The following is a 26447-nucleotide window of genomic DNA, read 5'->3' as shown; positions in this document are numbered from 1 at the left end:
ACAAGACTTCTATAGAGTGAATTTCCAATAAATGCTAAATCTTCCAGGGAATTGAGATAAAGGAGCTAAGTAAAGTTGTGCAAGACTACAAATCTTGCATACTGATGTATAGGGGGAAAAAGTATGCACTCTATTCTTGAGGTATTATTATCTTGAATAAGGGACAATTCTAGAAAAATCCCAGATAAGAAAGTCCTTCTAAATATAATCAATGAAATGCTACAGGGTGACACCAGCATGTAAATCCAGGAAATCAGAAAAAACAGCAGAATTTATACATATATGATTTTGTATAAAATTACAGCCAAGATGGTTTGAAAAATTCAAACAAACCCCATGAAGCTTCATGCTGGATTATAGTTAAATTGATTAAATTGATTAAAAAATAATATATAAATGGTTATATTACAGATTCTCTAACTTCAAAGAAGCTACAGGATTTTCATGAAATGTATTCATGAATTACACTAACTTGTAATTACACTAACTCAAATCTTAGAGTAATGCTGTGCAGAAACTCTATTTCAGACTGTTTTTACATATTCAAGTAACACATCTTGGTGTAATTGAACGTAAGAATTTGTATTACATTCTTGCTGATAGATTCTTTCGTCCTCCTGTTTTGTTTACTTTTAAAGCTGATTATTGTCAAATCAGTTGCACAGAATCAGAATATATAAACAATTGTATAAAAATAACTTCTAATAGGGGTCATTGTTTATGGCAAGGGTGAACTGGCATAACAAGGAAATAGAAGCAGTCATCTCTTTCCTATGGATAGAATTGCTCTTCTGTTCATGGAATGAAACACATTCAGAATTGGCTTAACAGAAGAGAAATTTCTCTTTACCTGCAGTCTCTTATACACCTTAAAAATCAGCTAAAAAGCCACAATGTCAATGATATTGTTGAAAAGCACTAGAGGCGAAACCATGATGACTCATCTCTTTTGTATTTCATCTAATCTACTCCATAACTTCCATTCTCAGGTAAACCTCATATGAAATTGAGAGAATGTGATAAATCCTGCCTTCACATTCAGCTATGCCTTAAATAAGTAAAGATCTAACAGTTGAGATGTTATAATGATGAAGTAAGATTATAATTGGGTAATATTAAATACTATAGTTTTCAAAACAACATATTAAATAAGCAATTAGAGAAAATGGATCATTACATTGGAAAGGCTATTGAGGTTACTGAAACCAACCACTTCCTAATTTAGATTCCTTCTGGAATCTAAATTAAAACATCATTCACAAGTGGTTGTTCAGTCTCTGCATCACTATTCAATGATGAGTGTTTATTCACTACCTGAGCAAAAGAATCCATTGTCATAGACCATGGTAAGTAAAAAGCAAAACAAAACAACAACAAAAACTCTAATCGAGCGCGTGATGTGCTATTTCTCATTTGTATACTTGTAAAACCTATGTATATGCACACACATGTACATACAGACAAATAATGGATGCTTAAAGACAAATTACTGAACATAAAAAAGCAAACATGAAAGCAATGCAGAAGCCAGAATAAAACAGGTGTGTATTTTATTATAGGAAGAAATTAAATATGGCTTTATGAATTAATTGTCTAGCAATTAGTAGAAAGGAAATATTTATAGCAAGACACATTACATGCTTTGCTATGACTCATAACTTTCTTTAGCCCTGTGGTTCTGACATCTTAGTGATAGTTTTCCTTATGTGGAACAGCTTGCTCTAACTAGCCAGATTGCCCCCACCCTGTTATCTTGTCAGAAAGATGTAAAAAGGAAAGCATCTGGAGGCAAAAAGGATTAAACAATCCCTATTGGGTGGTGCAATTCAGAGAAGTTTTGTTAGGTTATGAATCCTTTTTAATATCATTGTTTGATGTGAGCTGTTCAGAAGTATTAGAATTAGACTATAGAAGTGATAGAATATGAAGCAGTCAAATGTTTACCTTATATGCACATGCACATATTGAAGGAAGGTATTAATTTAAAGCAAGGTGATTTTCAGAAAGAAAAAGCAAGCTAAAATAAATGATTTACATAAAGATACTCATTGATTCTCTTCTAGGCTAAACATAGCTTCTAGGCTATGTTTAAATTTGCCCATTAGACTAGATTAATTGATAATTAAGAGTATTTTAATTTAAAAAATTTGTTTCATTTCATTTGTCTTGCACTTCTCTGGCACGTGGTATAGGTTTTGCACTATGTCTGAAGGGAAAGTCTTATGTCTTTCATCTACCAAGAGAAGTCTATATGAGAATGATTAGTTAGGGCTATTACAAGATATGGTATTTTTTTATGATAGCAAACATATCAGAATGCTGCTTTATAATAAGGGTAGACGGACAAGTGTAGTTTGCAAGGGGACTAAATAAAATTATCTTTTCTCTGTGGGTCTGAATCCATTGCTTCCCAGAGATGATTTTAAATCAACCTGCCTGACAAAAGCTAATCACATATTGCAGTTTTTAGGTCTCTCTTTGCAGCGGTTCTGATGATTAAAGTTTGAAAATGTCAGCAGTCATCTTTAAGGAGAATATTTGGAATACTGATTTCAAAATCAGACTGAGCCTAGAATCCAGTCCCATGGTTCATAGATTTATTTTTAAAATTGATATATGCCTATCTTTTCTTTATTACAATGGGGGGGGGGGAATCTTCACCTTGACCACATTGGACACACTAAAATCTACAGTCATGTGGGGACATTACAAGTGCCCATGTCAGGAACAGTTCTTTGAAGTCTCCAAGCCACATACTCCTCTGTGGCTCTTGTTACATAGAATTTCATAAGACTTTTATGTAGTCCATGTTAAAGAACTATTCTGGTAGAGCACAAAAAAATTAAAATTAAGTGCAATAGAAAGCCTGTCAGGTGAAAGTGAGTAGACCTCAAGAACACTGGTGTTCATCCTCACTTTTGCAGCTATATGTATTGAATATAGTATGGACCATCAAGGCATGCTTGTGAAATTCACATAGGACATCTTAATGTTATCTGTTATCCATTCAAAAGACAAAATATGCTAGACAATTCAAGCATATAATTTTTAAAGTTTCAGTACAGGTTTTTCCCCCTATCACAGGTACTTTCAAAAGTTTGCAAATTCAGGGGACTCTCAAAGCCCAAGAAGGCCAACACAAGCTTCCCTGGTCTTTAGGCAACCCATCCACAAGCACACACTTCCCAGATCTATTGTTGCTCTTCTTAGTAGTAGAAGCCTTCCACAGTCTCGGAACCTTAGACTGATTCTATTAGGTCTATACAGAGTAACAGAAACTACCTTCCCTCTCACTCTAAGAACAACACCCCTCACACCTAGTTACTTTTCTGCTAGGTTTTTATGCTCAATGCTGGTAGAAAGAGGTCTTAAAGGGTGGAATGTGGCACTATGAGCTCAGGTGCTAGCTGATTGACAGGCAGCTTGCCTTCTCAGAATAAAACTTATGATAACTGTTCAAAAATCTCAAGAAATTGTATTTCCATGGATGCATAATTAGGGTCCTTAATTGAAAATATTAAGAGACTGAAGCTAATCTTTTTATATGAAAATTTCAGTCACTCTAATTTGATTTTTCCACATATAAAGTGCATCTAAAAAGCATAAACTAAAAAATCCTAATCATATGAGGACTTGCATCAAAAATGTGAAGATTTATTTTTTAATATAAAATTCCAGTGCAAATTGAAGCCCAAGTATATTGGATTAAAAAAAAGACACCACATCTTTTTGTATTTATATTTAGACCCAGTGTCTATATATTTAGCTCTTTAGTAATATTGAAGTTGAAAAGATAAAAATTGCTTGTTCAACATTTGAAAGTTTTAGATGCATTCATTATTGGAAAACTGTCAACGTAATGCTAATTAAATATATATTTATTTGGAGACAAAAACATGAGAAAGATAAATAAAATTAATATTATCAGGGGAGTTTATTTCGATTGCCTCAGAAGCAGAAGATACAGATAAAGCCATTCTGTATTAGTTGACCAGTCTTTCAAAAAGGTGTGCAACTGTGATAATGGCAGATTTCAATTATTTCAATTGACATCTGCTGGGAATCTAACTCAGCTAAGAGTCAGAGGTCCAACAAATTCTTGTCCTCTCTTGTTGACAACTTCATTTGTCAGGAGGTAGAGGATAAAAGTAGGAGGCTTGCTATCTTGAATATAATCCTCATTAATAGGAAGAATTTAGTTGATGAAGTGAAGGTGACTGGTACCTTGAGTGAAGTGATTACATTATTCTTGAATGTGTGATAGCCAGAAAAGAGAAGAGTCAGATCAACAAATTGGACTTTGTAAGAGGGGATTTGATGAACTCTAAAGGAAGATAGGTTAGATGCAAACAATCCTAAAAGAGTAAATTATCCACAAACAATTGGAAATTCTGTGAAATGGGGTGTAGAAGGGTCAATAACAAAGACTTTCAACAAAAGGAGAAATCTAAAGAAGCCACTACGGGTAGCTGTCAAAAACAAACAAAACAAAACAAACAAAAAAGAATATATGTAGAGTATCCCAAGCATCAGGCTCCATGGAAAATTTATTAACTGGATGCTATTTTCTTCTAAACATCTCCTTATCCATTTTATGCATGACCTTTGAACATTCTTAAATACAGTAATATAAACCTATTGTGACTGACCTCAGAGAGACCTATTGCACACTCTCTATATCCAAAAAACAGGGACATAATCAGAGAATACAAACTCCTGAAAAACTAGGAATTCCTCATTATTTTTCCTTAATAGGATAGTAAAATAGAGGATATAGTAAACTGACTCACAATTATATGGACCCACAATTGACTTTATTATCATACTCAAAGATAGCATGTTAATAACTGCACTTTAGTTTGTACAGGGATGCGGTGGCTCGGTGGCTAAGACACTGGGCTTGTTGATTAGAAAGTTTGGCAATTCCACGGTTGGAATCCCTAGCACCGCGTAACAGAGTGAACTTTGGTTACTTGTACCAGCTTCTGCCAACCTAGCAGTTCGAAAGCATGTAAAAATGCAAATAGAGGAAACACTTTTGGTGCGAAGATAACAGTGTTCCGTGCGCATTTGGTGCTTAGTTATGTTGGCCTCATGACCACGAAGACATCTTGGGACTGTGCTGTCTCTTTGGCTTTGAAACGGAGATGAGCACCGCTCCCTAAAGTCGGGAACGACTAGCACATATATGTGAGGGGAACCTTTACCTTAGTTTGTACAGAACTACAGATCTCATTCTTATCAGTGACATGTATAGATTGTTTAGGAATATTTGTTCAATTACATAACTCTAGCAGCATTAGGTAATACTTTAGAAAAGAGGCAGAGAAATCTTGAGCAATGGACTAAAATTAATAGACTGAAATTTAGTGAGAGAAATACACTTAGGTAGGAAAAATGAATAGTACACATATAAGGTAGAAAATATCTGGTTTGGCCATAGTGTATGTAAAGAAATTATGGTTGTTCATGTTTAGCACAAATTAAACATAATCAGCAGTATGGTACAGTGGCTAAAAAGGCAAAGGATCCAGATTAAGGATATCACTTTTCCACTCTAAGGTAAGGGTAACAGTTCCCCTCGTACATATGTGCTAGTTGTTCCCAACTCTAGGAGGTGTTGCTCATCTCCATTTCAAAGCTGAAGAGCCAACGCTGTCCGAAGACATCTCCGTGGTCATGTGGCTGGCATGACTAAATGCCAATGGTGCACGAAACAGTGTTACCTTCCCACCAAATTGGTTCCTATTTTTTCTACTTGCATTTTTACATACTTTCAAACTGCTAGGTTGGCAGAAGCTGTGACAAGTGACGGGAGCTCACTCCGTTACACTGCACTAGGGATTCAAACCACCAAACTGCCAACCTTTCTGATCAACAAGCTCAGCGTCTTAGCCACTGAGCCACCATGTCCCTTTCCACTCTACTCTGATGTAATTAGGGTCCACATGTAATATTTTGTTCAGTTCCAGGCACCATAGTTGAAAAGGTTTTAGGATTAACAATTACTCAGGTTTTACTGAATGTTGGATGTGATTATCTCAGCTATAAATTTATCATGTCTAATAATGAAAATCACAAATGACAACTTCATTTGATTCTTTTTTTATGCAAAAAAATCCATAAGAGGTCATCAATAAATATATTGTTTTTAATTGATACGTTATCTGATTATTTTATAGTTTCATCTGTTTGTAAGTCACCCAGAGTCATGTATATGAGAAGTGCTGTTATAAAAATTGGATAAATAAGATGGCAAGGACTAGTTGGAACAAGTTCAGAATGTACTAAAAAGATGAAAGATCCGTAAATCAAGAACTATAAAGAACATACATGTAAAGCATCTGTGTATGCTTAGCCTAAGAATAGACACCTGAGGGAAGATCTGATACCAGTCTTCAGATATCTGAATGGTTGTAACACAGAAAAGGGAATGGACTTATTCTCTATAACCCCAGAATGAAAGACAAGAGACCATGAGTTAAAACAAGGAAAGTACCCATTACATCAAGATTTTTACATCATCAATTTTGCAACAGCTTTTTCTTTTTAGCCCCAAAATAGACAGAATTTCATCAATATACTGTATATTATGCTTTAGTTTAACATCATGATAAATCATGCTTTCTTTAACACCATGAAAAATTATGCTTTTTGTTTGGTCTCGGGGTTAAGGCATTAGGCTAGAAAGTCGTCTTTCTAGCCTAGTGCCTTGAAGGGAATTGAAGTCCCACCTTAACCATGAAAACTGGCTGGATGACATTGAGCCAGTCACTCTCTCTCAACCGAACCCATCTTGCAGAGTTGTTGTTGAGAGCAATATAGGAGGAGGCAGGTGTGTTTGATATTTTCACCACCTTGAGCTATTTGTAAAAATAATAAAGGTGAATAATGAGTGGCATGGAGATGTGAGTGGCAAGATGGCCTAGTGTTGAAGAAGCTTTCCTCCCGTTCAGGAGGAATCCTAATCCTAGGTAGCGGCAGATGTTTCTCTCCAAAGCATAAAAAAATACCTGCTGCAAACTCTATGTGGCATCAGGAAGGGCATATGACCAGTACATGCTCACCTCCATCCAGCTGCTCCGACTCTACCCCAACGTATGGGATTACAGGGTTGTAAAAAGGGAGTTTTAATACAGGCAATAAATAAATAAAATTGTGAAATAAACCACAACTTATTTATTTACTAATTAGTTATTAGATAAATAAAGTGATGCTGCTTTCCCCACAGGAGCTCAAGGTGAGTTATATAGATGATGAGTATGAGTATGAGTATGAGTAGTTTATTTATATGCCGCCCTTTTCCCTGGGGGGACTCAGGGCGGCTCACAATTCGGAAGGAAGGGAGGCCAAACAAATTAACATATAAGACAGTACATCATTAAAAGCACAACATTCATACAATTCGGGTGGGTTGCGGTCTTTAACCCCAGGCCTGATGGGACAGCCAGATTTTAAGGGCTATGAGGAAGGTCTGGAGGGTGGTGAGGGTACGAATCTTCATGGGGAGATCGTTCCATAGGGTCGGAGCTGCCACCGAGAAGGCTCTCCTTCGCGTGGTTGCCAGTCGACATTGACCGGCAGATGGAACTCGGAGGAGGCCTAATCTATGGGATCTAATTGGTCGAGTGGAGGTAATTGGCAGTAGGCGGTCTCTCAAGTACCCAGATCCACTACCATGAAGGGCTTTGTAGGTGACAAGTAGCACCTTGAAGCGTACCTGGAGATCGACAGGTAGCCAGTGCAGCTCGCGGAGGATAGGTGTTATGTGGGTGAAACGAGGTGCACCCACGATCGCTCGCGCGGCCGCATTCTGGACTAGCTGAAGTCGCCGAATACTCTTCAAGGGCAGCCCCATGTAGAGCACATTGCAGTACTCCAGCCTGGAGGTCACAAGGGCACGAGTGACTGTTGTGAGAGCCTCCCGGTTCAGGTAGGGGCGCAACTGGTGCACCAGGCGAACCTGGGCAAATGCCCCCCTGGTCACAGCTGACAAATGGTGTTCAAAAGTCAGCTGTGGGTCCAGGAGGACTCCCAAGTTGCGGACCCTGTCTGAGGGCCGTAGTATTTGACCCCCCAGCCTGAGAGATGGAACACTTGCCAAATTAGTGAGAGGGAAGCACAACAGCCACTCGGTCTTATCTGGATACACACACACACACACACACACACACACACACACACACACACACACACACAATGTTACACATGGAGCTTCAATAGTAAGGAACTCCTGGTCCTAGTTCCAGTGTAACCACTATTCAATACTGGGATTATACATTATGAGGCATAAAAGAATGCAAAAATATGGTTTAGTGAAATATATGCACAAGCAACATAGAGAGAAGAGAAAAGGAAAAAGCATGATTACAGACTGTATTAAACTCACAATGTTCTATCCAATTATGTTTAATATATCTTCTTTTCCTAGCCTTCAACCAGCCTATACCAAACTGTTTTCTAGGTAGAGTTATATGGTAGGAAGAAGAGGGAGAGAACAAAAGGAAGTTCTTTTGTGTTTGCTCTTAGAAATACTGAAGATTAAAAAGTCAATTAGATTAACTGGGTAGAGATTTGCCTAAATAAATTCTTGAGTTATACACTAATACAGGAAATCAAAGTAGATATAATTTAAATAAAAATCATGATTTAAATCACTAGTTGGAAAGGTAGAAGTATTTAATCACAATGTATTTATCTGCCAGAAAGAACCTATGACTTTAATTTGTTGTCAGAATTCATTTTCCTTCTTTGCTACAGTCTGATTTCATTTCTTCAGAATTCAGAGACAATTTTATTTTTAAAAGATACATGAAATATGAAGAAATTTGTTATTTTTCACATTAATTTTCATTTTAAAAATTGGAATATGAACTTAGTGCAAATAAAGCAGATACATGTAAAGTCAACCCAACTTCAGTTAAATGTTGTGGATATTTGTAAAAAAAATCTTTTATTATGTGCTAGGAGAACCACCATAAATAATATTTTTTCTCCTTTTTTTTTTTTACTCTTTTCTTTCTTTAAAAAAATTTTTTTCCTTGGTTTATTTTACTTTTTATCAGATTATAATAAACAACACTTGAATAAAGGAATACACCAAGGAGGGAGGTAGAGGGAAAGAGGAGGGAGGAGTAAGGAAGGAGTAAGGGGAATGCAAGGAGGGTGTGTTGGGAGTAAGGGGAGAAGGAAGGTTTGAGGGGAAAGGGAAGTAGGAGGGGAGCGTTAGAGGGAGGAAAGGAAAGTTGGAGGGGGTAGATGGGGTGTATGGAGGATGGAAGTGTCAGGTGGGGTTGTGAATGATGAGTTGTGTTTTCTTTTTATTTTATTTTTTTTTATTTTTTTATTTTTTTTTCTTATAGCAAATACTCTGTATATAAGTGATTGTAAAATGGAATGTGAAAATGAATAAAATATATTTAAAAAAAAAAAAGAATGAAGTCAGTTATCAAGTCTATTAACTTACAGTAGTTCTTAATACCATAATAACAAACAACTCACTTAGAAACTATATCCTTGATTATATCTTTTAAGTTATGTCCACTTGTTTTTACAAAATATTGAAATAAAAATTAAAATATGATTTCAACTTAAAACATTAATTTAAATTAAAGTATATTTTTATTATTTTTTAAATTAATCATCATTTTTTATGTCTGGCAGGAAACATTTTTTCTTTCTTATCAGTTAACTTTAGCTTGCAGTAGGAAACATTGAGGGCAGATATGATAATGGTCTACACAATCTAAAATAGCAGAACTTGCAAGTACTTAAAATTTTAAAAAATGAGATTCCGGTTGTGTGTAACAAAAATATTTGAAAATAAAAGTTGTTGTAAAAAACATTACAATAATCTGCCTAGAACAGTGATGGATTTTTCTTATTAGATGTTTTGAAAGGGAGTCTAAATGACTACATGTTAGAAAAGGACCAGCAGATTCCTATGCTGAACAGGGAGGATGTAGTATTGGACTGAAGTTTGCCAAGCCTTTTATTCTATAAAAATATATATTCACATTCCTATTACGGTATTGAGGTAATATAGGAGTGTTTCTCTATTTCCTAAAATATACATAATTAATATTCTATTTGACATTTTAATTAACATTTTTTATTCTTTGTTTTCCTCAAGGACTTAATTCATATGTGTAACACAACAGTTTAGCCTAGTGTCACTTTCTGAAAGTGAATTGAGTTACCGATACTACAGGATAATAGCATCTTATTTTGCTATATTTCTATGACCAATATAGGATTTTCTTCCAGGTATGGTATATTTACATATGTGATGCATATACAAACAATCTTATTATTTAAATTCAGCACAGGAATTCCTTTATATCCTCATCTAAAATTCACTCCTGTCTTAATGCCTTGCTTATATTTCAAGCTATTCATTTCACTACATTAGAATCAAATGCATTTTCACTTTTATGTGCAAAAAATCATAAAGATAAAAATCTATCCTAGTTACAGCAAACAAACATGAAAACAAACTGGTAAGTTTGCAAGTGGCTGTGACAATGTATTTTCATACTGAAAAATATTTAAATGCTATATATTATCAGAAAGATATGGGACCTTGTAGATAGAAGCAGCTTTTTGTAAATAGGTAAAGGAAGTTTTTCAATGAGAAGGAGATGCCTTTTCTGTATCTGTTGAACTGTTGGAAATATTTTCTTTGATGAAAAACCATGCATTTGAAACTCACAGGGTAATGGCTTGTTATCAAGTCATTCATGAGCTAATAGCATATCTTCTCTTGTGTAGTAAAGCCTCTGGGCTTACACTGTTGCTATGTTTTATCTTCATAGATTTCACCATGGTAACTATTTGAAACCACATTCCATTGCAGTATCAACCATGAGAATGCAACATCCTTGAAAAAAGTGGTTGCAGCAGCATAGACGGATACTTCACGTGAACAGTACATTTTTTAACAACCATTATGCCACTTCAGTGACCATAAAGTCATTATTTCAGAGAAAAGTTTTCACACACCCCAATAATAATCTACTCTTGATTAAATTATTAAACATAACCCAATTTCTAATGAAAATAAGGAAATGCAATCAATATCAATATGATTAAGCCATCCAGAGTCACTTTAATAGTAAAATGAGTGGCACATAAATTTATTAAATTTTTAAAAAAACAGTTCAATTATTTTCTAGCCTAGCTGTTTCTGTATCCCTGATGATAAAAAAAATATAACAAGGAAGACTATAATAGTTTTACTCTACCCAACTAGTTCGTGATTATGGTTAATGGCTTTTCAAAAATACTATCACTTAAAAATTAGTCTTTCTGAGATTTCCATAACCCATTGACTGGACTAGTTTTGCATACACAAAGGCGGTTTTATCTCAGCTATGTCTAAAGCCTATGTCAAATAGGTAAGATAGACATACTTTCAGAATCAAAGGAATGAGACGTTCATGATGATTTCACCAACAAAATTATCAAATTAAGCTATAATTTTCTCCATTACTCCACCTTTCTCCTCATCCAAAGAAAAATACTTATCTGTGACTGATGATGTATCAACATTTAATTACAATAATTAAGTACAGATTTTAAATGTTGTTTTGCTTTGAAGAAAGAGGCTTTCTAATACACATTTGTCTTGGAAAGACAAATATAATCTAATATTATAACTATAATAACAATTTAAAGATGGTTGCAAATAAATATTATGCATTTATTGCCAGAATATGAATTTTCAGATTACAGTCTAAATTTGCATGTATATTTCTAAGGCACAGAATAAGTCAGAACAAACATATGTCTTTTTCTTCTAAAACAAAAGCTTATCTTTTGTGCTCTCTTTTAATGCAAGTGCATGTTTTAAATGTGCTTCATTTCAATCTTTAAAACAGAATTAAACTGAATTCAACTCCATGTATTCTATATTCTCCTTTTTTCCCCTCCCCCTTTCTTTTCAGGTTAGCAGTTTATTTCTGCATTAATCACCCTGACAGAAGCAAGGCAACTCAATTTTCTGCTTCTGTAGGTAGGCACATCACTTTCTGTACAGCACTAGGCATGAAAAGGGCTGCAGCTAAGCTTTGGTTACTGGTGTAATTGAAATGCTATCCACACTATAGGGTGCATTAAAGTCAGATAACGGCAGTTCCTGTGGCCAATTTAAGTAGCTTGACTTCCCTGGGAAAAAAAATTGCCTGACAGATAAGGCAGACAAACTAGCTAATTCTCCAACCATGTCTCTCATTGTGATCCTAGAAAAATGAGAAAAAAATGAATCACAGAACCACAAAATCAATTGACCCTCGGGTAGCTCATCAGGCAGCGAGCCTGATAAACCTAAAAGCTTTGTTAATGTCTGCCTGCCTGTATCCCACAGATAGAGCACTTTGTAAATGAACCTGCTTTGATAAATATATTAAGGAAAGCTGTGAATAAAGGCAGAGACTTCTCATTTGTAAATACAACCTCTGCTACATGGAATTAGAATGATAAAATGGAGTTCCATGTAATTAAGTTTGTATAAGGTCTGAAATCCGTGCAAATACTTTTCCTGAATTTTGAAAGAGAACTGTCAGTTCAATTAATCTGAACATCACCCCAAGAATGTACTGAACAAAATTAAGCTGCTGATAAAACCTGGGCCAGTATTTTGATAAGTAATTCCTATATCATTTCTTGGCCACTGTGATCATTTTATTTAATCCTCTACCCCCCCATCCTTAGTTATACACTAAGCCGTGTACAAAAGACGGATGGTTCACATACTACCATATCAAAAACAAAAATGGTACAACTTCTTTGCCTATGTAAAATATCAAAGAATATATTCCTCTAAAGGATCATTTATAGGCTGAAATCTAAATCTCTATTCAACTCCTGAACAAAGAATCTATCTAACAATTGATAGCATAAGAATTTCAAAATCATACAATTTTTCAGGTGTTTTCCCATGAAATAACATTTACAGGATTTGAAGAGTTGCTGGAGAGTTTGAAAAGAGAATGATCTTGAAAAGATAATTTATATCTATTAGCTTTAGCTCTCTGTAAGTATTGTTTCAGGCTTAAGAGAAACCTGACATTTAGTTGTATTGGTGTAGAAATAAAAGAAGAATAGCATTTCAGCCATAGAGGTAAATATATTGTTTTAGAGTAACTTACCAGTTGTTTACTTGTAGAATTGTAAGTCCTGTGTCTTGGGCTAACTGTTTCTTCTGCTCCTCTGAAGGATACGGATGCTAATAAAAAGAAATATTTTAAAAATGAATCAGAGCTTAAGAAATATAATGCTTTAAAAATGAAATCATCTTTGTTGTGTATATTCCTGAAGGTTTAATATAACTTTATTTTATCACTTACACCCATTGACCTATTACATACATTCCTAAATCATCCTTCAAATTTGCCTGTCCTGTGAAACATTATCAGATGTGCACAATAATCAAACAGTATACATGTCATATACAAAATACAAAACATATATTTCAAATTGCATTATCAACTGCCAATTACTGGGTTCAGCTATTGTATTAAAGCATGCTTTCCTTTACATGGTTTACTCATTAAACCACAATTACTTAACTTCATACAGTGTAATTTGTTTTTAAATCATGTTTTATAAAATACAGTAGCTAGATTCATATACATTAAGCCAAAACCAAACAAACCATATTATAACAAAGATCCCGGATCTCTAACATGATACTTCCTGTGACACCTACTGTATCAAATGATTTTAATAGCAACAATAATATACCACAAAGCAAGTCAGAACAGCAATTATCCAGCCTTAAGGCTGGATAATTTGTGAAGTCCAGTCTCTGAATCAACAGATCAAAGACACAAAACAGCCAGGTTTCCCAAGGACACGTAGACTTTGTATAAGTTTCAGAGCCAAGCCTCATTTATAGGTTTTGATAATGTGGTTGTGTGGCTCTTAACACAAATCACTCCTAAGCAGAATACACTGCTGAATTATATGCACAGGCCCTAGCATACAACCTTTACCTTGTTGTATATGACTATTTTGTGATTGACAAAATGCATAATCAGAGGACATCATGTTCTCATGGTCCAAAAAGTTTGGAACTTTGTTTGAAAAAATATAATGTGTAAATTAATCATTCAATCTAGGAGGAAAATCTGCTTTTCAGATCTGTATTATCACAATTTATTTATGTACCCTTTATCATATTAATGCCACTTACAATTGTACAGTAGGGGTACTTGTCTAGCAAACAGTTATCTTCACATATCACAAAGGAAAATGTTTCAGAAAAACCACCATAGAATCCTGGCCAAGAATCTAAAATTCAAAATAGGTTAATGTCTAAACTCCCTAAAAAGATGCCTAAATACTAATTGGATGGATGGATGGATGGATGGATGGATGGATGGATGGATGGATGGATGATGGCTGGATGGACAGATGGACAGACAGACGATAATTTTGAAAATGGCTATTTGTCATTGTAAATCAATACTGGATTACAGCCTGACCCAAGGAAGGTCAAAAACATTAAATATTTTTAAACATTTTCAGTAAAATATTTGCCAGTTTTGAAAAGACTGAGGATTATGGTAAGGTGCTCTATACTTTAACTTGAAAAGTTATATTCAATTCCTTTTCTTAGGACTCATGATAGTCAACTCCACTACAATATATTGAGACAAAATATATAGGATGAGAAGTAAGCTATTTATAATCATAAACTGTAATCTTTCCAAAAGTATTGCACTGAAACTGCATAATATTATAGGCCACAATTCTATACCCACCCTTGATATAGTTCACAGATTTGTAAGCAACTCAGGGAATTTGCCTAGGACATAATAGAGGTGCGTCCTCTTCTACCTAAACCCTCAAAGTTTGATCTGTATCTAGGGGTGACTGAAACATAAGCAGTGCAATGTGCCCAGGCATTATTTCAAGGAGATGGAATAAAATTTTCTGGATGGAAATAAAATATAGCTGCATTGCTGTTTACCTGCAGTATTTTCAATTAGTCAGGGTCAGAAGAAATTGGTAGGAAGTATTTGAGGGGCTGCCACAATGATGAGGGGGATCAAACTATTTCCCAAAGCACCTGAAGGCAAGACAAGAAACAATGGATGGAAACTAATCAAGGAGAAAAGCAACCTAGAATTAAGGAGAAATTTCCTAACAGTGAGAACAATGAACCAGTGGAATGGCTTGATTTCAGAAGCTATAGATGCCCAAACACTGTAGGCTTTCAAGAAGAGACTGGACAGCCATTTGTTTGAAATGGTATAGTGTCTCCTGCTCAAGCAGGGGGTTGGACTCAGTGATCTCCAAGATCCCTTCCAACTCTGTCATTCATTATTATTAGAAAACTTTTTCATGCTGGGCAGAAATTACAGATTTCTAAGTCCAATGGATCTGGAGCACACCGGACTGGATATTGGTACTGAAAACAATGGATTAAGTTGATGGTTTATGAACATACAGTACTGTACTTAATTATTTAATGAGTTTCAAAAGGTTTTCCATTTATAAAATATTTAGTGATTAAGTATATTGTTCTATTCTCAAGATTTTAATAAGATATGCAAAATTAAAATAAATATATTCCAACAAAAATTGAGATCTAGTTTACATAACGCTATGCCATACAGTAGGTATGAAGTTTTCTTCTTGTTGTTGTGCCATATCTGAATCAGACGCTGGTAGTCACGTTGGCAATCCTATTTTTATCATCAGCCGCACAAAAAAGTGCTGTTGAGTTTTATCCAAGCCAGTCCCTTAGATTTTGAAGCCATGAAGTTATCTACTATGCTTCAAAATTATATGTGAACCAGGCTTGTATGGGTTACAATAAACCATAGTTAAAGGTCAATGTTGTGTAATAAAAAAGATATCGTACTAGGACTGAATGACCAGTTTGAGTCATTTTATTTCTCAGCATAACATACACCATACAATTGTTTTATAAAAAATCAGAGGGAATACCATGGATACTATATTTTAGGAAGGTAAGGAATAAATCTAAGACTTCTTAATATTACATGTAATATTCTGAAAAATATTAAGGAAATACAATATTATTTCCCTTGAACACTTGTAAAATATTTTTAAAATAAAAAATCTAGTTTTCAGAACTGTGCATACACAACACCTCAGCATAGTTGATTTCAAGAGGTCACCATCAAGGAACCTTGTTCTTTATCTCATTGGTAAAGGTAATATATTGTGGATAGTTAGGTAGCAGACCCCTTGGGTAAATCTTAATCAATGTCTTATTCAGTAATGTCTGATAACTAAAACAGAACATATTTAATAGTAATTGCTTGCTGGGTTTCATTATTCATCACTATTTTTTCCATGATAAGAGAATAAAGGAGCATAAAATAAATTAAACATTTGCATAAATAAACCTAATATTTTTTTTATCTTGCCTTATTTTTGACTGGTGTTTTCTTTTTAGAATGATTTATATATATATATATATATATATATATATATATATATATATATATATATATATATATATATATATATATATATATATATATATATATATATATATATATAGCTTATATGTCTCCAATACAGAATATTGTATTGTATTGTAATGATATTGTAATATCATTTGATATCACAACTAACATAAAAAATGGAGCTGTTTTCTTTCAACAATACTCATACTTTTTATCATGCAAATATATACTAACAATATACCTATACCAACCCTGTTAGGTGCCAAATGACTCAATTGTTAAAAACTACAGCCTGGGATTACTTTTAAAAAGGTATTTTGCAGCCCCATTTTAAAATGTTGCTGGTGTATTAACATCAAGAATAGTGTCATGGCAAGCTAAACAATATAGCTCTTCAGACAGAAAAAGGGTTAAGTAGATGTGAATGAATACAGAAATAAGGCTTTTAATATTCTGAAAATATTAACAAAGAAGAATGATAATGTTGAGTTAATGTGGGTTAAGGATGAAATGAAAATAAATTTTTCTGATTGCTAAGTGTTGACATTTTTTTGGCTAGTTCTTCAAGTATTTTTTTAAGCTCTGTAATTATAGAAGGCTTTTCCCTTCCTTCCCCTCTTGCTTTGAGACCATATTAGTAATGACCCTTTCACTGCTTCAAAAACCACTAATAGTCTTCAGCATAGGAAAGAAAAATGAACAGGATAAATTGGAATCCACAGTCAGTAATTTGCATCATATGAGGCTGCTTTGGCCACTCACTCATTTCTGGCCATCAATCCTTTGCTGTCAGGTGCTGCACTCTGCCACCATGATAAATACTCCTCCTAACACTCTGATTCGTCCAAACAATGTAATTGTCCTCTATTCTCCTCTTGGTAATGGAGATAATGAATGACTGCACAAACAAGAAGGATTGCTCATCACAGGCACAGGGCTTGTTTCAAGCTGAAAAGCCTTGAGTACAAATTTTAATTGACTGAAATTCAGGGTTGGCAATAAATGTGGAAGAAATGCTTCATTTCTGCAAGATGATTTAATTTCATTTAGGGGACTATTTTTTCCTATGGAAATATCATCTAGAAAAACTGAATATAAACACTGTGCATGAAATAGCTGAAATATGGTTCTGCAAAAGATTATTAAATTACAAGACCATCTATAAATAGAATTAATACTTTAAAATTAGCATTGACATTAAAAAGTATTTAAATATTGAAGGGCTGCAGGCAGATTTGGGAATCCTAACTGTTTTAATAGTACTTATAAGTGACTCTATTTAGTTCCAGACTACAAATACGTATAGAAATATTACATTCATTAATAGCAATAGCAATAGTGTTTAGCCTTATATACCACTTCATAATGTTTTACAGCCCTCTTTAAGCAGTTTACAGAATCAGCTATTGCCCCCAACAATCTGCGTCCACATTTTACCCACCGCGGGAGGATGTAAGGCTGAGTCAACCTTGAGCCGGATGTAAGGCTGAATCAACCTTGAGATATGAACTGCTGAACTGCAGCTAGCAGTCAGCTGAAGTAGCCTGCAGTACTGCACCCTAACCACTGTGCCACCTCGGCTCTTAATATTTATATATTAAATGTCAACTTCCAAAGCAAATGGCTTCCAAAGCTGACATTAAACTTAGTAGGGCAGTGGGGTGGCTCAGCACTCACGATGCTGGGCTTATCAGATGGAAAGGTTCAGCCCATGTTTAAGACCGAGCTCTGCGCATCCAAGTTATGTCCTATCCTCATTCCATCTCCTGCCAACCTAGCAGTTTAAAAGCATGAAAATCAGACGTGGGTTGCTCCTGGTTTGGCCCGGATCAGGCGAACCGGTAGTGGCAGTGGTGGGAGGCTCATGCGTGAACATGAGCAAACTGGTAGCACAGGGATTTGCAACCCATCTCTGATGAAAATGTAAGTAGATAAATAGGTACCATTATGGTGGGAATGTAAAAGTGTTCCATGACATCATGCTGGCCACATGATCACAGAAATGTCTTTAGACAGTGATGGCTGAATGGCCTTGAAATGGAGATGAGTATTATCCCCTATAGTTGGCAACAACTAGCAGAGTAAAATCCACAGGGTGTCCTTGTATTTTATATATATAACACATACGTATGTGTTCTGACCTCCCTCTCTGTACACCAAGGCACTCCAAGACAAGATTACTGCTAGATGATTTATTCACAGTAAATCAACACACTGACCAGACCTTGGCAGCAATCCAGATTTCCAAGATAAGAAATATACGCATGAGCTTCTCCAGCGTTGGTAATGAAGTTGAATCCTGCAAACAGTCTCCTCCCAAAGTCTCTCCTTATACTCTCTTGGGAGGAGCCTAATTACAACCACCTAGGTCCAATTATCTTCTGTATCTGTGTAGTTGTTCTCTGTGTCTATCTACCCGCCATTGCCTGGCGTCCAGGACCAACTCCCTTGTCTCCTTCCCACTGCTCCAAGGCCTGACGTCCTGGGCACACTCCCTTTGGCTTTCATGCCTCAGGTGCCTCCTGGTGGCCAACCAGCCTCTCAGGTCCCTGCTCGGAGTCGGAACCCTGTCCAGGGTCCTCCACATCTTCCAGAGCCAACTCATAGGGCCCCTTGCTGTCGGAGTCGGTTTGCAGCTCCAACGGCTCCTGCTGAGCCACAACATATATGTATGCATGTACACACACACACACACACACACACACACACACACACACAAGCTAAGGGATAATCTAATATTAGTAAATCTCTACAAACTGCTTAAGTCACACTGGGAAAACTGGACTTTCCTTCTTTGAGTGGGATAATTTTTGCACCACAGGTCAATATAAAGCAAAGACGAGCTAATTGTAGAATTCACCCTACACAAATGGCCTTTGATTCTCAATTAATCATAATTAATTGAGAACAAACTATAAGAAGTTTAGCTGGTATTTTTTCTTCCCTTTAAAAATCAGTGATAGTATGCCATTTTAAAGATAGTTTGGATTGTTTATCTGAAAGTGTTGTGGCAGGTTGCCATTGTAGTTCTGAAATTAAATAAAAAATATGAAAACAATCACATTTTAAATAGTTCCGATCACAGCAATATGTTTTAGATTAATTTATAAATATGAGTACATTTAATACTAAACTAAAGTTTGCAGAAGTTAGTCTATCACATATCTGCCTACACTTTATTACAGCAGACATGATATTGAAATAATAAACATGGAAGGCTTTCAATTTTTTTCTGATCTCTTATTACTAAATGTTTAACTAGCTCAGATTTAAAATAAACTCTGCAATGCTTGTTCTTTGAAACTAGAAGGCATAATTGGTTGTCCCTTTTCATATTGTCTGACTAAAGCAATGGTTTAGTCTATACATTACTAATTGACAGGCATTGGTAATTTCATCATCTATACAGTGGGTAAATATTCTCATATGAGTACAAAGTGTAACATGGTAATAAATAGCACTTCAATAATTTAATTGGTATATTACAAGATATGACCGAAGCCACAACTTACAATTCCCTTATGTTTCCAAGTCACTAGCAAGTGACATTACTATATAGTTTTATATAGTTAAGCATTAAACAGGCTTAAAAGTATTTTCACAGGTCGTCTCAGAGGTCCTTTTTCAAATGGAATTGGACTATGTTTTTTTTTTTTTTTAAGAAGAAGACATTTTGCTTTAATTAATCTCATTGGATGAGAGGGTAAACGTCTTCTTCCTCAAGGAAAAAACATAGTCCAGTTGCCTTTTGAAAAAGGACCTTTGAGACAACCAAGATCTGGATGACTGAGAATCTTGATAGATATTTTCACAGGTGTAAGAATGTACCATGTTTCTTTCTCTCTCTCTCTCTCTCCCTCCCTCCCTCCCTCCCCTCCCCCCCCTCTCTCTCTCTCTCACACACACACACCAGCCATCATATTCTTCAATCCTAAGCCTTGGCTGGAAATATCCTATCAGTCTCTCAAGCTTCACTTTGGGAAAAATTCATACTAAAAATCCTTAATGTATCAGAATAAGAAAGCAAAAAGATTGGTCTCAGCTAATTAGATTGAATTCTGCATTACCAGCAGGACTGCCAGTGAGGCAGGAATTTGCAGGGAAGTGCAACATCCATCAACTCAAGAGCCACACCAGCCTTTGCATAGCGTATCAAGAGCTTCAGTCCAAAAGTAGGTAAAGCTGGAAACTGTTTTGAGAAACATTTTAGAGGCCTAAAGGGTTGAATCCCATTTTGATTGTTTTACCCTACTCCAATTTTTGTTTTAAAAAATGTAAACAGAACTGGGCTTTTCCTTTTAGAAAAGGATTAAAGGCTACTAAAAGGACATTGATAGACCTTGTTAACTGCCAGTCTTTAATTTTTGGATCTCTGCCATAGAGAAAGATAAGCAAAATGGAGAAAAGTCTCAACTCACAAATAACTGTCACATATGAATGTAGCACAACATTCCCAGATCAATTTATAATCTACTGTCACAGAAGTAATAGGAGAAAACTGGGGTGGCAAGAATAAGTTTTGCAAAACTTATATCATACTCTCAAGCATAGAGAGAATGATGTGGCAGGTTTATCTAAAGGCTATACCCCAAATAGCCACAGGCAAATAGGTCTCATTATCATTTTAACTCTTTACAGTGCCCTGGGGTGATTTTATGTCACTAAAATTTCAATAGCAAAAAAATTCAGCTGGTCAAAGGTACTCAGGGCATTGGGCTACAATTTGTTCTAGGGTAGGGATTAGGACAAGCATCAGTGGCAGCTTTGCTAAGGATGAGACTGGCCCTCTTGCCTTTCCCATCTAAAAAATTATCAGTTTGATTACAAGACAACAAACACAATTTAAAAGGTTTAACTACAATAGATTAACTACAATAGTTTAACTACAATAGATTATAAAAAGTTATAAAATGTTTATATATGGGAAATAATTTATCAATAATTTGATAAATCAACTTTTAAGCATTCGGAAGACTATAGAAAACCTTCCAAAACTTAGCATGAATATAAAGGTCATTTCACAACTGAGATCACGACAAAAGTTCCTTTGTAAATCTTAATGAAGAGGCTGATTCATATGAGATACAGCAGTCCTAAACTTTAAAAGACTTCAAAAAATGATAACTAGGTCTCCAAATTATGCCTGGAAACAGTTTACATGAACCTCGAGTGAGCATTGGAAATATAACTTCCCCCCCATTCTGTCGTATGGTCCATGTAGTTAATTGCCAGCTGAAATAAATTAAATATTTGTGGCAACTAATAATTCCAAAGTGAAGAGCATTCATGCATATTGGCATTGTTTTAGTCTGTTTCATTTATAAATTACTTTCAGTGTACATATTTAGCTAACATTTTCTTGAATGTGTTTGCATATAACATTACAGATGAGATGAGTTTATTTGGTTATAAAGAGCTCAATATTCAGTAAGGGACATAAAAAGAGTGGTCAAAAAGCAAACAAAAGTATACAATTATTACTTTTAGTAAAGTTTTAAATTCAAAATAGTTTGCATTGCTATTTCCATATGAACATTTTCCTGAAAAAGTTAACATTTTTCATTAAACAGTAACTGTGAAAAATAATGTTGATGGTTATTGGAAATCCCTATACTGCACGTGGCTGCATTATCAGGAAAATCATGCTAAAAATAGGTCAGCTGTATCTCTTTTAGGGACAAAACAATTTGCCATACTGTGTCTGTTCATAAACTGCTCTGCTTTTCTTGGGAAAGTCAAGCACGGAAAGTGGTCTACTTTTCTTGTCTCAAAGTGAGGCTCAATGGACTTCCCTATAGCTTCTGTCTGTTGTTAAGTCATGTGCATATGCATCAACTCATCATTCATGAAAAAGGAAAAAAAAAGGTATAGGAACCAAGTCCTAAAGAATTTCCAGATGGATAAAGAATGATAATTTTACAGTATTTGAAAATAAAACAAAAATGCTTTCAAAGTCTTTCCCACAACACAAGCATCCCTGTCTTGCTTTCTCTTATTTGCACATGCAAACACAAACAAATCTTAACTCTAATCAAGCATTTGTTCTTACCTGCTGGGAAGTAAAAGAGATGTTATTGTTATGACTTTGTTAATTACTTGGGAGGTGTCAGACACTGTGGTGTGAGAATGTAATCAGAACTTGGATAGACATCCAGGAATAGTTAGCCTGAGGGAGCACTGGATCATTGATGATGCAATAAAAACACTAAATTCTCATTAGTATTGTTCTGAGTTAAACTTCCAGCATTACTCTAATACTGATATAGCTTTTCTGGCAGCTCAAACAGGCATTTTATCATAGCTAACCCACCATACCTAGAGGGATGTGCTTTTTTTAATCTTTGTAAATCATAGCCTTTCACAGCCTTTTGAAAAAAGTGGTTGGTGTGCAACCAAGGTCTTTCTATAGCAACATCTTAATTTGGAATTCCCTAATTTGGATTAGATTTAAAATCTCTGAACCTTTTCAGCCTAGTGGCTGCACATCATTTATTGGTATTTTAATACATTCCCCAATATGCAGGTTATTTGTTATTTTGCAAAATCAGGTAGTCATATTACCCAATACTCAACTATTCCATATTTAAGGTGTAAATCTTGTTTTGCAGAACTACACTAATACAGTTATCCAGTCAGGTGTAGCAATGCATCAACTGAAGGTTCCAGGAACCTGTGTTTGTCTCCACCCCACATTTTTTTACTCATATTAAAGACCTGAGTCAAATTTAATCAATCATCAATCAAAAGTAATACTATTTTGTTAAAGCCACCAATAATTTCTATGACTGAAACTATACAAAAGGGGAAAAGCCTACAGAACATCTTGCTGAAACAGTAAACAACAGAGAGGGGGGAAGGGAGGGAGGGAAAAAGGTAACTAAAAAAGAACTTATAGATAACTTTTTAAAGGAGGGAATTATAGCTACACAAATTTATTTCAAATGTTCAAATGTCATAAAATAAATTAACAAATTCAAAATGATAATGTGTTCAGTTAAAAGACATTCTCTATGAAAGAGACTTTTAACTTTTGACATTTTGCTAATTCAAAATACAGCAAGAAATACAAACAGCTGCATGCATTGAAAGGCCAGTTTTGGTAAAGCACTGTACAAGAAATATTGAATGTAAAACAGAAGGGAATATAGTTAATTAATAAAGTAATAATGTGCAACAAAGCTGTGAAAAAAAATTATCACCCCATCTGAAGGAGGAGGTGGAAAGGGACTCAGGTTCACAGGCTTTAAGAATAGTGAAAATAATTGTATGTTTTTCATAGATGCTAGTCTAGGCTTTTAAAATTAATATAACAAAAAAGGCACAATACATGGCCATTATTCCACATACTGTTTTCCAAAATTTTCTTTCCCATAGATATATTTGCCAAAATATCTCCCATGCCTCTTTTTATAAACAATACAGAGTCATGGATCTTTTTCTGTTCTGAAATAAATTGAAAGCTTTATTAAAAACATAACGATTGGATAAGATCATCATTTTATGAAATAATGAGAACAGAAGGTTTTTCTCTGGCTACACAAGATGGAGGAATATTTTGCAAAAGTAAAACCATTTAACCTCATTAATGCTTCCATCTCAATAAGTAATAAAAAAAATCATTGTTTTTGAAAGCATTGCTTTTTAAAATAGTTATTCAGATGACAGAGGAATGCTAGTAGAGATTTTTTAAGTGAACTTTTAGGTACTGTCAAAGATAGTGCTGTCTCAAGAGAAAATGGTGCCTCTATGCCACGTTGGCTGATGACACTACTGGCTGCCAGGGAGATTTGAATTTTTAGAATTATTTGAAATGAGGAAAGGTGTTGGTGCCTCTTAAACTTTGCTCCCTATGCTAGTATCTATTTAGCCTTAACCGAAAGTCAGTGCTGGTCATACAAAGAACATAAGAATAACTCTGATTACTCAAATCAAAGACTTATCACTTCAATACCCTATACCCCAAAGTCTCAAATAGAGTGAGAACGTAACATACTTGCTTGTTTTTCTAGAATGGTCTACCAAGGGTGTCAAACTGGCAGCCCACAGGCCGGATGCACATGCACAGGCCACACCTACCCCAGCTCTGTGAATGGAAAAACAGTTGTGAAATATCACACGATGGCAATGTGACATGCGAATTTGACACTCGTGTTTTTAGCACTAGGAAAAATAAGACAGCTGGATTATGCAGCAGAATCTGGGTCTTCAAAGAAAGAGGGTCTACTGCAGCATAAAACAGCATTTTGTTTTATTTATTTATCAAATTTGTATTCTGCCCTATTCCCAGCACCTTTGGGAAGCTTGCAACAACTAAAACAAGAAAAATATAATAAATCATTTGGGCAGTTTTTTAAATTTAGAATCAAAATCTTTCTCCCAATAATTTAAAAACACACTTTATATCTTGCCTTGCCTTCTTGAATAACTATGCATCTTTTTCTACATGAGAACTTCTCATGCTAAACTTACCCAGTGCTTGGATGATTGGAAAATGATTATTCATAAGTTTTTCAACTAATTGTTTCTTCAAGACCCTATCAGTTTATTAATGTCTTTCTTTAAAATACAACCCCAGAACTGAACACAATATTTTAGTGTAATCTGACCACTATAGAACAGAAGAATGATGACTTTGGTAATATTTATTTATTTATATCCCATATTTATTATTTTTTACAAATAACTCAAGGCAGCAAATATATTCAACACACTTCCTTCCTCCTATTTTCCCCAGAACAACTTCCCTGTGAGGTGGATTTGGTCATCCAGCTGGTTTTCATGGCTAAGGTGGGACTTCAATTCATGGTTTCACATTTTCTAGATTAGTACCTTAACCACTAAACCAAACTGGCTCCCTTATAGTTCTCTTGATGTAACCATACCTTGTATTTTCTCTTTTTATATAGCTGCATCACCCTATTGGCTCATATCCAGCTTGTGATCTGCCAAGACACCAAAATCTTTTTCATATGTATTGGTGCATAATAAACATGCTATTTTTATCAGAAAGTTTAAAGCAGTGTTGCATCATAAGCTTCATCCATTTTGTACAAGTGCTACCGTATATGAAGAAAAGGGACAGGGCTTATTTCGCAATGCTTTGATACTGCTTTATTCATTCTACAACCTCTTATCTCCACTCTAGACACTGCTGCCAGTATACTTCTTGTACACCCTATAATTATGTATTTTATTTTTCCTATCCAAATATAATAATTTACATTTAATTCTGGTGAAATTCAACTTAACTGTATTTTTCGGAGTATAAGACACATCTTTTTTCCTCAAAAAAGAGGCTGAAAATCTGGATACAGCATTATTTTGCCTCCTGAAGCCCCGCCCCTTCACCAAAATGGCCGGGCATACCCTTATGGAGGCTTTCAGAGAGCTCCTGGGGGCTTGGGAGGGCAGAAATGAGCAAAAAGGGCTGCTTTTTGCCCCCCAGCCCCCAGCATCACTCTATAAGCTTCCATAAGGGTATGCATGCATTTTGTTTGACAAAAAGCGGGCCTGTTTTCGTGAAAAACAGGCCATTTTTTGCTTGTTTTTGGCCTCCCTCCCCCGGAGCACTCTGCAAGCCCCCTCCCAAGGCTATTCATGCCTTTTTTTGGAAAAAGGGGGCCATTTTCGTGAAAAATGGGCCATTTTTGGGAGGTTTGCAGAGTGCAAAAACTTTTTTTCCCTTTTGGAAAGCTCTTTAACTGATTGATGAGAATTACATTGATCAAATCCTGTGCCAGCAGAAACAACTACCTATCTACTGTATTTCTATCTATCTCTATTTCTCTCTCTCTATCCCTCTACCTACCTACCTACCTACCTACCTACGTACCTACCTACCTACCTACCTACACACACACTCTCTCCCTACCTACCTACTGTATTTCTCTATCTCTATTTCTCTCTCTCTCCATCCCTTTATCTACCTACCTACCTACTGTGTTTTTCTCTCTCTATTTCTCTCTCCCTTTATCTACCTACCTATCTAACTAATCTCACTCT

The 26447-nt window shown here is 35.2% G+C and overlaps 1 protein-coding gene across 1 annotated transcript in view; it reads right to left on the bottom strand.

Moving 5' to 3' along the window:
- MEIS2 (Meis homeobox 2) overlaps positions 1-26447 on the bottom strand; it is a 240206-nt gene that overhangs the window by 71085 nt on the left and 142674 nt on the right. Inside the window, 1 exon segment of the mRNA XM_032236234.1 lies at positions 13149-13225. Within this exon segment, the coding sequence (XP_032092125.1) occupies positions 13149-13225 (77 nt within the window).

This window comes from Thamnophis elegans, chromosome 1 (genome assembly GCF_009769535.1).
Source record: "Thamnophis elegans isolate rThaEle1 chromosome 1, rThaEle1.pri, whole genome shotgun sequence".
Classification (NCBI taxonomy): domain Eukaryota; kingdom Metazoa; phylum Chordata; class Lepidosauria; order Squamata; family Colubridae; genus Thamnophis; species Thamnophis elegans.
This window is presented reverse-complemented; position numbering and strand designations above follow the sequence as displayed.